General features: G+C 47.3%; 1 protein-coding gene and 1 long non-coding RNA gene across 4 annotated transcripts; one reads left to right on the top strand and one right to left on the bottom strand.

Annotated features, from left to right (window-relative positions):
• Positions 1-6,239: 6,239 nt before the first annotated feature.
• Positions 6,240-8,668, bottom strand: Gm31882. Of its 2 annotated transcripts, none has more exons than XR_882072.2 (3): positions 8,439-8,668; positions 7,879-8,000; positions 6,240-7,540 (listed from the first exon to the last, which is right to left on the bottom strand). It is a non-coding gene; the product is annotated as a predicted gene, 31882 (long non-coding RNA). The 2 variants fall into 2 exon arrangements; XR_391440.3 differs by having other exon boundaries at positions 7,879-7,997.
• Saa3 (serum amyloid A 3) lies at positions 7,947-15,564 on the top strand. Of its 2 annotated transcripts, XM_030242257.1 has the most exons (5): positions 7,947-7,970; positions 11,658-11,915; positions 12,458-12,552; positions 14,835-14,973; positions 15,298-15,564. In XM_030242257.1, the coding sequence occupies exons 2-5, from the start codon at positions 11,659-11,661 to the stop codon at positions 15,434-15,436; spliced, it is 630 nt and encodes a 209-aa protein (XP_030098117.1). In that variant the 5' UTR covers positions 7,947-7,970; position 11,658; the 3' UTR covers positions 15,437-15,564. The 2 variants fall into 2 exon arrangements, with proteins under 2 accessions (XP_030098117.1, NP_035445.1); NM_011315.3 differs by lacking the exon at positions 7,947-7,970 and having other exon boundaries at positions 11,886-11,915.
• The last annotated feature ends 215 nt before the right edge of the window (positions 15,565-15,779 follow it).

The following is a 15,779-nucleotide window of genomic DNA, read 5'->3' as shown; positions in this document are numbered from 1 at the left end:
AGGAGGTAGAGACAGGGGGAATCACTGCAAGCTTGAGGCCAGCCAGGGCTACATAGCTGTATAGCAGACCTTGTGTCGGTCTATGTCTCTGTGTCTGTCTGTCTGTTTCTCTGTCTCTTTGCCTTTATCTCTCTTTGTATCTGTCTGCCTGTGTCTATTTCTCTGTGTCTGTCTCTCTGTCACTCTTTATGTGTCTGTCTGTCTGTCTCTCTGTGGCTGTTTCTCTCTGTGTCTGTCTCTCTGTGTCTGTCTCTCCTGTGTCTGTTTCTGTCTCTCTGTTTCTCTGTCTTTCTCTGTGTGTGTTTGTGTGTGTCTATCTGTCTGTCTTTGCCTGTATGTCAGTCTATCTCTCTGTTTCTCTCTCTCTGTCTTTCTCTATGTCTGTCTGTCTGCCTCTTCCCCTACCCCCATACTAAAGTACTGTTTTCTCACAAGGCAGGTTAGTAGGAACCATACCATATGATGACACACTGTATTTCTTTTAAGTGTGAAACAAGATAGCTTGAAAGATGCACAGTTATGTACATGCTTCCAAGAAAAACAGTTTCAATTAAATTAAAATAATAGTTTCTTATCACTCAGATCCTTTATATTGTACTCAGTGAGAAGTTGTAGACTTATTAAGATGAGAGGTTTTTTCAGCATTTGGGAGGCGGTTAATCTCTTAAGTTTGAGGCCAGCCTGGTCTACAGAGTGAGCTCCAGGACAGCCAGGGCTACACAGAGAAATCCTGTCTCTGAAAAACCAAACCAAAACCAACCAACCAACCAACCAACCAAACAAACAAACAAACAAAGATGGGAGGTTTTTGTTTCAATCATCTTTGTGTCTGTTCAAAATGAAAGCAAATATTTTCATTTCTACAGGAGTGGCAAGTTTCATCAACAGTGTTTGGTTATTAGTAAATTTAATGCATATCTTAATTTAGGAATTTATAATTAGTAAATGTGTGTCTGAGATGTGACGAAGCATGAAATTTAAACTTAAATGATAAACTTTCAGTTATGGTGATGGTTACTTACGATTCCACTTGATTCAGCACAGATGTGCCTTGGGGGCAGGGGCTGGGAAGATGGCTCAGCCTGTAAAGTGCCTTCTGTACTCGTGTACAGACCTGATTGTTGGACCCACAGCACCCACACGAACTCTGGGCATCTTGGCAGCGTCTATAACCCAGAGGGGAGATGGAGACAGGCCGGCAGACTCCAGGCAATGGGAGAGAGGGGGGAGGGGGAATGGAGGCTCCTATGTACCCTTCACATTAAAATAAATAATAAAAAATGAATATCTAGGGTACTGGGGGTGTAGCTCAGTTGATAGAATTCTTGCCAATATGTGTGAAGCCCTGGGTTCAATTCCCAGCACTGTATAATCTGGGTTTAGTGATTCTTTGGCGGTGGAGGAAGGAGGATCAGAAGTTCAAAGTTATCCTTGGCTACATAACGAACTGCAGACCAGCCTTCAATACACGAGCCTTCAATACACTGCCTCAAAAACAGAATTTTGCCGGTAAAGAAATGGGGCTGGAAACAAGCATCCAAGCGAGGTAGTCTGGAATCAGAAACACAAACACCACAGGCATTCTGTCTTCTGTGGCTGTTAGCTTTGAGTTTGTAGATTTGTGTCTCACTTAGAATTCCCACAGAGGGTAGGGACTAGTGAGGAGTGATAGGAGAGATGGAAGCTTTTAAAGGAGAGGGGGACTCAGTTTTCTCTGAGGGTGTGGCCCCAGGTAGGTGGATCACACTCCTGTGGAGGACCATCCAAGACTTGGATGGCACAAATTAGACTTGATGAGTTTAAAAGAGACAGTAGGAGGTTGGGTGTGCAAGAGGGTGGGAGGTGGAGATTGGGAGAATTTTGTGTGTGTGTGTGTGTGTGTGTGTGTGTGTGTATGAACATTTTCCAAATGTGCTGTATGAAATTCTCAAAGACTTAACAAAAACTATTATTTAAAAACGGAGAAGCACAAAGGAGAAGAGTGGGTAAGATGGACGCGCAGATGAAGGTGCTAGTCACACAAGTCTGACAGCCTGAGTTCTATCCCTGAAGCCCACGTAAAGGTTGAAGGAGAGAACTGAAGGAGGCACAGAGATGTCCTCGGATCCACAGGTGTGTGGTGGTACGTGTCTGCACATACACTGATCACCAACAAGTAATTTGAGGGCTGGAAAGATGGCTCAGCGGTTAAGGTAGCCTGTTGCTCTTCCATAAGACATGAATTTGGTTCCCAGTACCCACACTGGGAGGATCACAGCCACCTGTAACTCCAGCTCCAGAGATCTGGCTTCCTTCTGGCCTTGGTGGGCACCTGCACTCATGTGTACCACCCTGCATACATATAACTAAAAATAAAACAAGGATAAAATAAAAGCAAAGAAGAAAACGAAACTGCTTCAGCCATTAGTGAGGCACATTTCTGTGTGTGCCTCTAAAGAAGTTTCCAGAAGAAGAGGGAAAGATCCTCCCTAAATATGGTGACATCATCCCAGGATCACACATAGACCCACAGAATAATAAGCAATGGAATGAATCTGTTTTTAAGCTAAAGAAAGCTTAGTGTGTTTTCTGTGGCTGTAATGTATTACTGCCTGGATACTTTATGAAATACAGAAGTGTATTTGGCTCATGGTTCTAATACCTAGGGATGTCCAACAGTGGATTCTAGTACCTTGTATTCTATCGCTTCTGAGAATGCCACACGGAAAGGCAGATCAAGCCTGGTAGCTTCCTCTTCTAACAAAGCCACTAATGCTCCCATGGGGGCCCCTTGTTTGTCACCTTTTCTGACTCCTACTTACCTTCAAGCCTCTAAAACCCACTGACGCTTGAATTTGGGGATTAAATTTCTAATATGTGGACATTCTGGGGGAGGCATCCACACCACAGTGGTTTCTTTCTGTCTCTGTTGCGATTCTGGCAGGAAAGAACCCAGTCAGAAGAGGTGGTAGGAGTAGAGCAAGCAAGCAGCTGGCTCCAGGTGCTAATGCGGGGATGCCATGAGGCACCAATGCGGGGTAGGGAAATCAGACCGAGCAGCCTGTTCATTGAACCAAAAATTATCTGTGGGTGGGTTGGCAGCATCTCCTCTAAACACCAAGGAGGAGTGGTTCCTGAAAGCAATGTGGAGAACAGGGAAGGGGGAGGGGGTGACAGGCAAAGGCAGATATTTTGCAGTGAAGGGTGCATGGTATATGAGTTAGGACCTTTGGATGAGGGATAAGCCAGTTTGTAGTGACACATCTCTGAAGGAGCTATGAACAGATCATAAAATCTTACTCTCTTCCCTTGCCCCAGTCTTGGCCAGGGCTCCCCATTAGCCAAACTAAATGGAAAGGGGGAAGTCAGGGAACTGTTCAGGTCAACTTCTAGGGCTGACAGGCTCTCAGGGAAGCTAGGGGGAAATTCCCTCAGGCTGGGGCAGATTCCACAGTCAGTGCTTAGCCTAGCTAACCACAGCCAAGTGTTGCTGAAGGACTGGGATAGAAGGGCACAACCCAGCCCCCTCTCCGGGGTCTCAAAGTCCATCGATAAAAAATGTCTCTGTGCTGTGGGACTCTAGGAGGGCAAGGTGTGTGTGTGTGTGTGTGTGTGTGTGTGTGTGTGTGTGTGTGTCTGGTGAAGCTAGAGGAACAGACTGAAACTGAGACTGAGTTCTTCCTTTTATTATTTCTTCCAGAGTTTCAAACAATGTACTTTATCATACTCGCCCCCATCCTGGTTGGCTTTGTGTCAGCCTGTTACAAGCTAGAGTTTCCTGAGAAGAGCCTCAACTGACAAATTTCTCTCTCTCTCTCTCTCTCCCTCTCCCTCTCTCTCTCCCTCTACACACACACACACACACACACACACACACACACACACACAAACACACACACACACACTTTCAAATGTCGCTCTGGTTGGCCTGGGTCTGGCTATGTAGGCCAGGTTGGTCCCAAACTCACAGTCTCCTGAATGCTGAAATTAAAGGTGTGAGTCACCTTGCCCAGCCTTATAGAATGTTTTCTATTAATGATTGATATGGGAGCACTCAGCCCACTGGGACAGTGGCACCTGTGGGTACTGGGTTGTAGAAGAAAGTGGGACTAAGCAAGCCACAGAGAGTGAGCCAGTAAGCAGCATTCCTCCGTGGCCTCCGGTTCCGGGTTACTGCCCGGAGCTCCTGCCTTGGAGTCCCCGATGATGGGCTATGTGGAAACTATGAGCCAAATAAACTCTTTCCACCACAAGTTACTTTTGGTCATTGTCTTAGTTGCTTTCCCATTGCTATGACAAACGTACTTCCACCATGTCACGGAGCATGGCAGCAGGCGCCTGCATGGAGCTGGAGCAGTATCTGAGAGCTTACATGTTTGCCGCAGACCTTCTGGGTCCCTGTGTCTGCGTGGAATGGGGTCTCTCGACGCGGGTGGGCAAAGCGTGGATGAATGACAGACAGACACACACGCAGGAGAGTTTGTGTGGAATCTGAATGTAATTTTACAACTCGAGTATCAGACTTTTTATGCAGAGGACAATAAGGAAGTTGGGTGACATATTCGCAAGGTACAATTGAGGTAACCGGAATCTTACATAAAACAGAGGAATGCAAACACAAAAGGTCTAACGGGAACCACCCAGGATAGAATACATTGATAACAGCTGGGATCAACAAGGGCTCCACCTAAAATTCACTAATCTTAGAAGCCAGGGTCAAGGGCTTCGAGTCCTTGCCATAGTTCCTATTTTAGTCTCTTGTATAGTCCACCTTTCCCTTAGGCCATTGTAAATACGTGTGTATGGGTGTAACTCTGCTATAGTATCTATTCTGGTTTCTCCTTTGGTCTGAAACTTCCTTCTTCCTAAGTGATGGTAAATTCCTGTGTAAGGGAGTGACTTAGTTTTTACAATCTTGCTGAATTCTAAACCCTTGATCTTGGTCAAGGACGCCCTTGGACTGTTGGAACACTGGCAGAAGGCTTTAGCCATGTCAGAGCACTTATAATAGGAAAATACTGAAAGAGAGCACGTGGATCCATACTTTAGACTAGCACGGTAATGGAACTCGGGAATGAAAAATTAATGTATGGGTAGAGAACACTAGACTCCAGGAGGAGAGCTTCCTTGAAACTCTTTTGCCTCATGAGTGACTTTTAAGCCTTTCGGCTTGTCCAGTTGACTCGACCGGAGAGCGTAGCACATGTTGAGATAACAATCATGAGAAGGAGGGAGGGAAGGAGAAGAAGAAGGAGGAGGAGGAGGAGGAGAGGGAGGAGAGGGAGAGGAGGAGGAGAAGGAGAAGAAGGAGAAGAAGGAAAAGAAAGAGAAGAAGGAGAAGGAGAAGAAGAAGAAGAAGAAGAAGAAGAAGAAGAAGAAGAAGAAGAAGAAGAAGAAGAGGAGGAGGAGGAGGAGGAGGAGGAGGAGGAGGAGGAGGAAGAGGAAGAAGAAGAAGAAGAAGAAGAAGAAGAAGAAGAAGAAGAAGAAGAAGAAGAAGAAGAAGAGAGTGAGAGAGCAAGAGAGCAAGAGAGAGAGCGAGCATGAGAGGGAGCTAACAAGAAATGTTGTGGGCTTTTGAAACCTCAAAGCCCACTCCCGGTGACACACCTCATCCAACAAGGTTACACCTACCAATCCTTCCCAATCACTTCTACCAACTGTGGACCAAGTATTCAAATATATGAGAGTATGGGGCCAGTCTCATTTAAGCCACCCCAGTCATTGTGATTATTACAGCAATAGCAACCAAGATAATGTCTTCTTCTCCAACTCCTCCCAGATGCACCCTGCCTTCTCTACCAACCCAACTTTCTGTGCTCTTGGATTATTTTTTTTTTTAATGCATCAAGCCTCATTTGCTCTGCGCATATACCCTTGAATGTGTGGCCTTGTGCTGGAGTGTGGCTGACTTAGTAGGACTGAACCTGTAAAGAAAACCCACTCTCTCTCACCTAGCAGCTCTCAATTGCTGCTCCTTGGCTTGGGGTGATTCTTTGTGCCCACCTCCCCTCTCCCTGTTTGGATTTTGTCTGGCTTGAGCCTATGCAGATATTGTGCATGCAGTCACAATTGCTATACTCACTTTGAGTCCATATGTGCAAGCAGGGATTGCATGCATGCTGTCACAATTGCTCCTCTCGCTCTATGTCCAAGCATGCAAGCATTGTGTGTCTGGAAAACAGTTTCATGTAGTGGTGGAAGACTATATGAAAACTGTTTTCCAGACACACATTGCTTGCATGTTTGGGCATACTTCTGGCTCTTGCAGTTTTTCTGTCTCCTCTTTTACAATGATCTCTGATCCTTGCAAGGAAAGGGTGTGATACAGATGTCTGAGGTGCAAAGGAACTTAGTCCTAAAACATGATACATGCTACTTAACCACAGCCAGTTTTGGGCATTGACTTAGAAGGCTATACCACACCAAGTGCCTGTGTTTTCCCCAACCCTGGATTGACAATGAGGGTAAGATCCCCATCTCTAATCTCACTTCGGTCACTGTTGGTTACTGAGAGTCCCTTCAGTCCTCTTTCAACTCCAGTGGCAGGTCCGCTTTAAGGTGCTCCTCCCACATCATGGGCTAGCTGGCTGTTAGGACCTGTGGAGGAGTGAGGGCTCTGGTCCTCCCGTGCAAGTGACTTGGAGGAGTCTTTCCACCAGGCCTCCCAACCTCAGGACTGGGGGAATAGAGTATTGTTGGGAGGGAGTATCATAGGGCCCCAGGGGGTCTGAGGTATTCCTAATCACACTAGCATTCTCTGTTGGCCTGGGGGTGTGGGGTGTCTCTGCAGAGATAGTGCCCGTGGCTGCTCCTGAGAGGAGTTTCACCTTCCCATCAGCCTCTGCTGCAACGGAGGCTATCCCCGGAGAGAAGAACAGTTGCACCCACTGCCTCCTGGGTAAGGCGTTGCCTTCCTTTACCTAGCCAATGCCTTCACTTGAAACTTTCCAACCCGAGTGGCCACGTGACAGAAGTGAGAGAGACATCACTCCATCTGTCTGGCAGACTCTGCCAAGACACTTCAAACTCTGATGGCGCGGGCTATTCCATCCTTCCAAATTACCAAGATGGGGAGCAAGCAGCAAGGCAGGCATCCAGGGGCTTCCCCAAGACCCCTCTCGCCATATTCCTGTCTGCAGGCAGGATATGGGGTCAGCTGGCAGGCTGTGCAACCTGCTCTGAGCCCTGCTGAGGGCTGAGGAAACCCTTTCTTCTTTTTGTCCTTGTCTTCTGGGCGCCTGAAGCCCTTGTGAAGAGATTTAGCTCCACAACTACTTTTTTTTTTTCCACAGAAGGACAGCTTTGCTCCCGTTGGCTACAAAAAGTCCCTGCAGTCCTGTTTCAACTTCAGTAGCTTTAAGGAGCCCCTCAGGCACTGTGGGTTAGTTGTCCCATCCTCTTCCATCTGTGGAAGGTTAAGGAGTGAGGCTAAGGAGAGGTTGGGACTGAGGGCTGGGTGCTCCTGCCTCCTCAAAGACCTCGGGGACTCTGAGGTGTGGCTCAGCTCCTTACTTTAACTCTCCAGGATATGGGGGCAGTTAGAGGCTCCTCGCCTTCTTGGCTGTAGGCACCAGGGAAAAAGAGATTAGTTAGCAAAATTCCAAACCAGGTGCTAAAGAAGACATTGTGCAATTCTTGAATTCCCAGACTCACATTTTGAAATGTCTACTTATGAGGAAGATAATTTAGGCTCATGCTCAGAGAACGTGCTGTGCTGTATTTAGACCTACAACTTTATTATTTGCAGTGTCCTGCTTAACTTGCAGGCAATGATCCAGTGCTGTGAAGTAATCTCTGGGAGGGTCAATTTACTGTAAGTTTATGCTGGGTCTGCTTGCAGCTTGTTTCTGGATGACCCGGAGCATTGCAACACACCGGGGCCAATCTGTGTTTACTCACGTGGTGCTAGGCTCAGTACCATCCAAACTAGCATGCTGTCCTCAAATATTTGGAGTCCTTTAGAGTGCTCCTCCAGTGCGAACGTTCAGCAGGTAAGCTCCTTGTTAACTATTCATCACCTGCTTAAGGAACCAAGAGAAGAATCTGTGCGACAGTGAGACAGATGACACAGCCCTCACAAGATCCCAACCCACAGGCACAGTGAACACAGGGCAACCTTATGTGATACTAAATAAAGATGAACAATAAAGAAAAATATCCTCGGACACACCATCACACCCACCCACCCCCAAGGTTCGAGGGTCCTTTTGGAACAGGGGGCAGAAAGAAGGCAAGTGGTAGAGGTGATGGTTGACTTCAGGGAAACTGTTTTCCAGACACAAGAGGGTGGACTCACAAGGACTGTGACAGCATTGCATAAGACCCGTGTGAGCTCAAAGCAGATAAAAATCTTAGCATGGACGGTGTGGGGTGGGCACAAAATCCCACCCGGGGGTGAGAAGCTATTGGCATTTGATAGCTGCTAGCAGAGGAAGGGTTGGTTTTCTTTAATGACTGACCTCTTGCTGGCCACACTCCTGGGCAGGCCCCATCCGTAAGAGCAGTTGGCTCACACACACTGGATTGGATGGAGGGGAAAGAGAGAAGAAAGCATCAAGCTGGGTGGCTGGGAGATGAGGGTGGGGTTGGGAGATGTGAAGGAAATTTGTTCAAAGGACAAAATTCTCAATGCTCCCCTGGCAATGGGCATAGGCACCTTGATGTTGGCATTGTTCCTATACCAGTCAGGGGCAGAGCAGATGGCAGCCCTCTGTTCATCCTAGCTTGAAGCCTGGCTTGGTTGCCAAAGATGTCTTATGCCCAGGACTCATAAAAATCAAATCATATCCAGGCAGCACAGCGCTGAAGGGGGAAGATAGACACCTGCAGACCGCCATGCCACGGAGCACAGATGGAGGATGTCACCCAGGGCTCCACCACAGTGTGTGAGTCTGTGCTGGACAGATGGGAGAGAAAGAGAAGTGGAGCAGCTTGAGCATTATGCAAACAGATAGAGCTGGAGACTCCAGGGTGGAGAGGAGTAGCCTGTTGGGAGTGGCCAGCCTGGCCACTTGGGACCACGGTGAAGTCCCAGCCTGAGATGATGGTGAAGAGCATGTCTGGGTCTGTGGATATTTAGCTGCAGGGGTTATGTTATCACTAGAGGACATGGAGATATCCCTGGTCAGAGCATCCTTAGAGGACCACGTGGATGTCCAGGGGCTGTGCGGATCTGTCCCCACTCCTCACTGATTGCAACATTCTGGAGAGCCGGTCCCATCTCTCACCAATAGCAGCAGCATTCAGGAGAACAGGCCTTGTGCATAGTGGAGCTGGCCCTGGTGGCAGGAGTGTGGGAGAGTTGACCCTTCACTTGTCTGCCATAGGGGTGGTGCTGGCACAGAGGTGATGTCCCTCCTGTGTCCTGTCACTTCTGGCAATTGGGAAAGCTATTCCCAGGGTCATGAGCAGTGTGAATATGAGACCAGCTCAGTGAACACCCAGGCCCAGATCCAGGGCTCTGAGTTGGCCCAGCTCACAATCTATATCATCTGAGAATGGCTGGGATTCAAGGGACAGTTATGCTGACCCAAAGCTGTAGAATCTCCAGTGACAGAGGGCAGCAACAGGATAGCTGGGGGAAATCCCAAAAAAGGACCCAGTATTGGTACTGTCACAAAAGCCAGAGATCTGGAACCAGACCAATGGACTTGTTCCGAGGAACATTTTCAAGTGAAGATGTGTGGACAGAAGAATACATTGGAGAGACACAGTGACACACTCTAGCTTCTATGCTCTGTTGTTGTTGTTGTTGATGATGTGTTTTATTTCGGGCAAGGTTGCAAAGGGTAAAGGGTGGATATGAGGGGATGGGGAGATGAGCGGGACTTGGGTGTGCACTTCAGATTTCACGAAGAATCAATAAAAAGCTTAAAAGAATTCTCAACGGATTAGTTAAACCATTGTTAGTAAAGAAAAAGTCCATGCAAATTGCTTTTCTTAATGTGTAGGAAAAATACTCACTTGCCTTCTATCAAAGAAGGGGGTTGGGGCTGGAGAGATGGGTCAGCAGTTAAAAGCACTCGCTGGTCTACCAGAGGACCTGGGTTTAATTCCCAGTACTCATGGTAGCTCACAACTATCTATAACTCCAGTTCCAGGGGCGCTGACATCATTTTCTGACCTCTACAGGCACCAGGCATTCATGTGGGTCACATGCATCCATTTGGGCAAAATACACATAAAATAAAGCCAGGTTAAAAAGGGACGAGAGGGAGGGGGGAGACGGGGAGGAGGAGGGGGAGAAAGGGGAAGGAGGAAGGGGAAGGGGGGATGAGAGGGGTTTGAAAAAGTAGATACTTGGGAGGTGAGTTTTGAGTCTAAAGTGGCTGAGGAAGTCAATACATAATCCCGGAACCAAATGTTTATGCCTAGGAAGTCAGAACAAAGGAGGCGGCAGGTTTCACACACAGTTCTCTGTGAAGCACTTCCCCAAAGAGGTTTGCAACCAGGGCTTGTGGGAAGTTGTAGCTGCTTACTGCTAGGACAACGTGAGCCAAGCCAGCCACGGAAGAATCTTTTTCCTAAGCCAAAGGCAGCTTGGGCAGTGTCTTGGCTGAGGACCAAGGGACGAAAATCTTTGAACAGTTTTTTTTCCCTTTCAGTCACAGAGCTCAAAATAACCAAAATAAAGGCCAAATCTAGGAAGAGGCATTTTTTTCTTTTCAAGGCTTTAATGTATGACAACAATTCTCTAACATGGTGTCCACGCTTGGTCTGCTCCATCCTGCGTCACATGTATCAATGTCTGCCACAGCACCATAGCATCCTCTGGCCTGTAGTATGACTGAAAGTTCTACACGCTCATTTTTCTAGGCTGTTACTTCTTCTTCTCGGGTATTATTCACCACCTTCCAGCTTACGAGGTTTATCTACATCAACTTGTATCTCCAACGAGATAGCCACAGTTCTCTTCTTGGTAGCAAACAACTTGGGGAACACCCCTGAGCTATTGCCTCCTGGGTGGGCTCTTTTTAGCCCCTCTGCTTTCCTCTGCTTCCAGCCCAGGGCTCTTAGAGCAGGAGGCCAAATGTGATACCTTCACCACACCTACCACGTCGCAGCTATACCGTCCTTCTTTCTCTAGGGAACTCAATACATTTAATTTTTCTTTTGCGTAAAGGGGTGGGGATAGTAAAGGAGAGAAGACCATGGTCTGAATGGCTTTCTTATAAGATAAACTCCCACGGCAAAACCTAGAGCTGCTTTTCTGGCTCTAGCAGCTGTTTCCTGATGTCATTTCCCAGCATTCCTGTGTCTCCTCTTGCCACTTTCTGCCTGAATCCATTGTTAGGATAATTTAGCATCCAGGGAGCCTTCCTCATCTTTATGGTGTGTTATTTCTTTGTGACTTTGAAGCAAATTGTTTTATTGTTTAGTGTCCCTGGTTAATCAAAGTCTCTAGATTTCGTCTGCTCCCTGACCTTCCATAGCAATATGGAGTATACTGGAGTCTGGAGATCTTCCGCAGCGTTGGGTGCTAAATGCCAGCTTCTGCCTCCCATCCTCCTGTTCCCTAAGGCTCCAGCTTAAACCTGAACTGAGCTTTGAAAGGGCATTAGCTTAGCCTTTGGATTGGATCCCATGATTTATCACACATTCATATTTTTCTTTCTAATATTGCTCCCCCCCCCCAAGAAACTGGATATAAAGCATTTGTCTTGATTATTTCCAACCAGGATGGCGAAGACTTCAGAAAGTCCTAACTGGCCACATTTCTGGAAATGCCTAGATGGCGCAATCTGGGGAAAGAAGATGTACATGAAGGAAAAGTTATCTTCTGAAAGAGAAATTATGGGTAAGTGGGATTATGCAAGATCAAACAGGGATTGCTCCATTAGTGGAGTGACAGTATATATAGATATCCTCGGCCACATCTCCTCAGCAAAGGACAGAAGCCACTCACCTGGGGTCCCAGAAGGAGCTCGCAGCACGAGGTGAGTTGCCAGAACTTTCCAGCATTTCCTCTTTGCAGATTCTTTTCCCCGCCAGCATTTGCTTGTTGTGTTTAATGTTCTATCTCTATCCTGAATCCACTAGATGGTTAGAATTCACTGGATATTATGCTTTCTGCATGGAACTTGTAGTGTGCTTCTGTGTGAATTCAGGGAAGGGTGCAATAGCCTTCTACAGATAGAATGCAGGGAGCTATGTTGGTTAGAAAGCCCCCACATAGCCCTCTGGAAACTTCCTTTACAGTTGGGTTTCAGCTGGCATGATTGGAGTGCAATGTGCTTTATATTAATGGTCCATTTGCAAACCCTTAGATAGTGGGATTCTAATGAAATACAAGGAAATGGAGAACTAGAGAGTTCCCTGAAATCCCCTTACCTATAATCTTTGTTTGTATGTGTGTGGGTTTATGTATGAAATCCAGTGGGGTTTGTTACCAGTGTGCAAGGATAGATAGCTCAGCACTGCAGAAGCATCCTCCACCCCACGAAATGGCATGCTCATCTTTGTTTTCCTGGCCCTATAGCAGGATGAAGCCTTCCATTGCCATCATTCTTTGCATCTTGATCCTGGGAGTTGACAGCCAAAGATGGGTCCAGTTCATGAAAGAAGCTGGTCAAGGTAGGCTTCAAGGATGGGGGCTGGAGGTTGTATTTCTGAGTTTTAAGAATTTACTTGAGCAGGGACCACATAATCAAGGGCAAACATGCTTGTAAAATCCCCATAGAGTGGCGGTGTAGCTCTTCCTGAGAAGTTTGTAGCTTTTTTGCTCAGTGTTGACCTTTTTCTGTGAGGATCCCAAATCTCAGATCCTGTAATGTTTGTACAGCAGTCTTTCCACGGGAATGTAGGTGAAATCTGTAGGTCAAAGATGTAGACTCCCCAATAGAAGTGGGGAAGAGGCCTCTACTGCCCCCTTGTGGAGAGTGATGAGCAGTTCACGTCTATATCTGGTTCCAGGGAAGGTGCGGAGGGGGAAAACCGGGGCAGCAGGTGACAACCCACAGAGACAGCAAACAAGGCTAATTAAGTTTGCCACACAGAGTGGGCATTGTCCAAGGAGCATAATGTATGGAAATGAATTCCATACATTAAAATTAATCTTGTGGCGTAGGTGTCACTACTACCCTTTAAGGAAACCAATGTACAAAGAGCATACGTAAGCTATCTTACTTAGAAAACCCCTGGAAGAGCAGAATTTAGCCCAGGTTAGCCACTATACAGCTCTGAGCACACACTTACTTATTTACCTGAGAAGGAATAGATCATGGCACGGGTGGAAGGCAGCTCCACCGTCAACAGGAGACAGTGACTTACTTACCTGGGACATAGGTCTATTATTGAGGCTGAGACATAGACAAGAAACTGTCATCAAGGGAAATATAGCCCACCAGCCATAAGACAACAAAAGACAGTCAGTCAGTCAGACTCTTTCTTTCTTTCTTTCTTTCTCTCTCTCTCTCTCTCTCTCTCTCTCTCTCTCTCTCTCTTTCTTTCTTTCTTTCTTTCTTTCTGATAGAATTTCTCTGTGTAACCGAGCCCTGGCTGTCCTGGACTCACCTTGTAGACCAGGGTGGCCTCCCATTCACAGAGATCCATCTGCCTCTGCCTCCTGAGTGCTGGGATTAAAGGTGTGTGCCACCACAACTCAGCCTCACAATGAAAGTTAAGAGAACCTAGGCTTCCCCTTTCTCCCTAACTCACTACCTTTGATATTTCCCATTTATCATTAGCTGGATCTGATTCCTTCAGTGTGCAGCTCACTCTCCTGGTCCTTAGTTTAGATCTTCCTTCTGTTTGTGGCACCGTCCTGAGGAGCAGGGGGGCGGGGCGGTAGTAAATGAGCAGAGGGGGCAGGGGGCGGGGCGATAATAAATGAGCATTTTCCACGGACTTCCTCGTGCGTTTCCCTCAGCTTTTCTGCATAAGCACCATGGTGGATAGCACTCTTCCCTGTTCCTGGAGAGGAGGTAGGGGTTTTAAACCTAGTGTGTCCATTGCCACCAGAGTGTCAATCATCCTGCTTGTGGCAGTCTGTGGCAGAGACGTTCCCCTTGTTACCTCTGAAGGAGTGCTGAGAACTGCTTGGGGGAAATAGATCCTGGACATCCAGGTGGACTCAGAACAGAGCTGCGCTCACTCTCTCTGCCTGGAGAGCAGTTTCTCCCATTGCTTTGTGCTAGGCAAGAACTGTGGCTGCGGTGGTAACTGTAGCGTTTGGGAGGCCGAGGCAGAAGGATTGTGAGTTTCAGGCCATCCAGGGATACACAGAGACATAGGCTGTCTCTAAAGGAAAAGAGAACACAAGAGAAAGGAAAGGATCGGAAGCAGAGGGAGGGGAAAGGAGGAAGGGAAGCGATCTCATTTCACACCTTAGAAGTTCCCCTGGACCATTTCAGAGAGAGCTTCTTATGGTGACCGTTGTCATATGATGACGCACTCCCTAGAGATCACCTCTCCTCTTCTTACACGCTTTTTGAACAGCCAAAGACAAACAGCATGAAAAAACCAAAACAAAAAACAAAAACAAACCAAAAAGCTGGGCAGTGGTGGCGCATGCCTTTAATCCTAGCACTTGGGAGGCAGAGGCAGGCGGATTTCTGAGTTCGAGGCCAGCCTGGTCTACAGAGTGAGTTCCAGGACAGCCAGGGCTACAGAGAAACTCTGTCTTGAAAAAACCAAAACAAAAAAACAAAAACAAAGACAAACAGCAACAGAGCTAAGATGGGAGTCCATTGGGATAAAACCCGCTCCAATGTACTTCTTTGGGCAGTAAGAACTATTTATTTCAAGCTAGCAACATTTCTGTGGGTTTTGGGAAAAGCTGGGATGAGTTGGATAGACGTCGTAGCCCTCTGTTTTACCTCAACACAACCACCGCCATCACTCTCTTCCCTCTCCAGGGTCTAGAGACATGTGGCGAGCCTACTCTGACATGAAGAAAGCTAACTGGAAAAACTCAGACAAATACTTCCATGCTCGGGGGAACTATGATGCTGCCCGGAGGGGTCCCGGGGGAGCCTGGGCTGCTAAAGTCATCAGGTAACACGGGTCTGGGTGAACAGAGATTGACTGCCTTGGACAGCCAGGAAGGAGCTGTCTCTTCTGCAACCTGTGTATACTACCCGTTACCTCTCGATCTTCCTCTTTTCTGTGCATAGTACTGGAAGGGGTTGGTGGTCATGTGATTGCTTGTGGATGACCCCCCCACTTCCTGCTGCTGCTGCTCATCCAGTGTGAGGCTGACAGCCTGGGCAGGGTCCTACCAGCCTCTCCCTCCCCTCACAGCCAGGAGGAGAGAGTCCTGAGGGTGGAGCTACTGCCTGTGGGCTTGGTTAAAAATCTTCTTGTCCATCCTAATTACAGCGATGCCAGAGAGGCTGTTCAGAAGTTCACGGGACATGGAGCAGAGGACTCAAGAGCTGACCAGTTTGCCAATGAGTGGGGCCGGAGTGGCAAAGACCCCAACCACTTCCGACCTGCTGGCCTGCCTAAAAGATACTGAGTTTTCTCTTCCTGTTGTTCCCAGTCATGCTGCCCCCCGAGAAGAGGAGCAACTACTGGGTTGAGATATTTTCTAAAATCTGGATCCCTAAACATCCCAATGTGCTGAATAAATACTTGTGAAATGCACTTTGTCGCTGTCACTGTTGTTTTGAGAGCACAGGGCAGTCACACTGAGGGTTGAGGGCCTGTGGGTTAGCAGGGGACATCACTTGCTTTTCTTTTCTTTTTCTTTTCTTTTAAAGAAAGAGACAAGAAGAGATGGAATTGGAATATGACACGAGATAGCAAGAAAGCGCTGTGTATGGTTTCAGTTATGAAGTTGAAAACTAGATAAAAACCAA

This window comes from Mus musculus, chromosome 7, assembly GCF_000001635.26.
Source record: "Mus musculus strain C57BL/6J chromosome 7, GRCm38.p6 C57BL/6J".
In the NCBI taxonomy this organism is placed as follows: Eukaryota; Metazoa; Chordata; class Mammalia; order Rodentia; family Muridae; genus Mus; species Mus musculus.
Note: the sequence above shows the minus strand (reverse complement) of the source record. Positions and strands in the feature narration are given on the sequence as shown.

Coding starts and splice junctions, on each gene's coding strand:
- Saa3 (XM_030242257.1), top strand. CDS start 11,659: ATGGCGAAGACTTCAGAAAGTCCTAACTGGCCACATTTCTGGAAATGC. Junction 12,553..14,834: donor CATGAAAGAAGCTGGTCAAG/GTAGGCTTCAAG, acceptor TTCCCTCTCCAG/GGTCTAGAGACATGTGGCGA. Junction 14,974..15,297: donor TGGGCTGCTAAAGTCATCAG/GTAACACGGGTC, acceptor TCCTAATTACAG/CGATGCCAGAGAGGCTGTTC.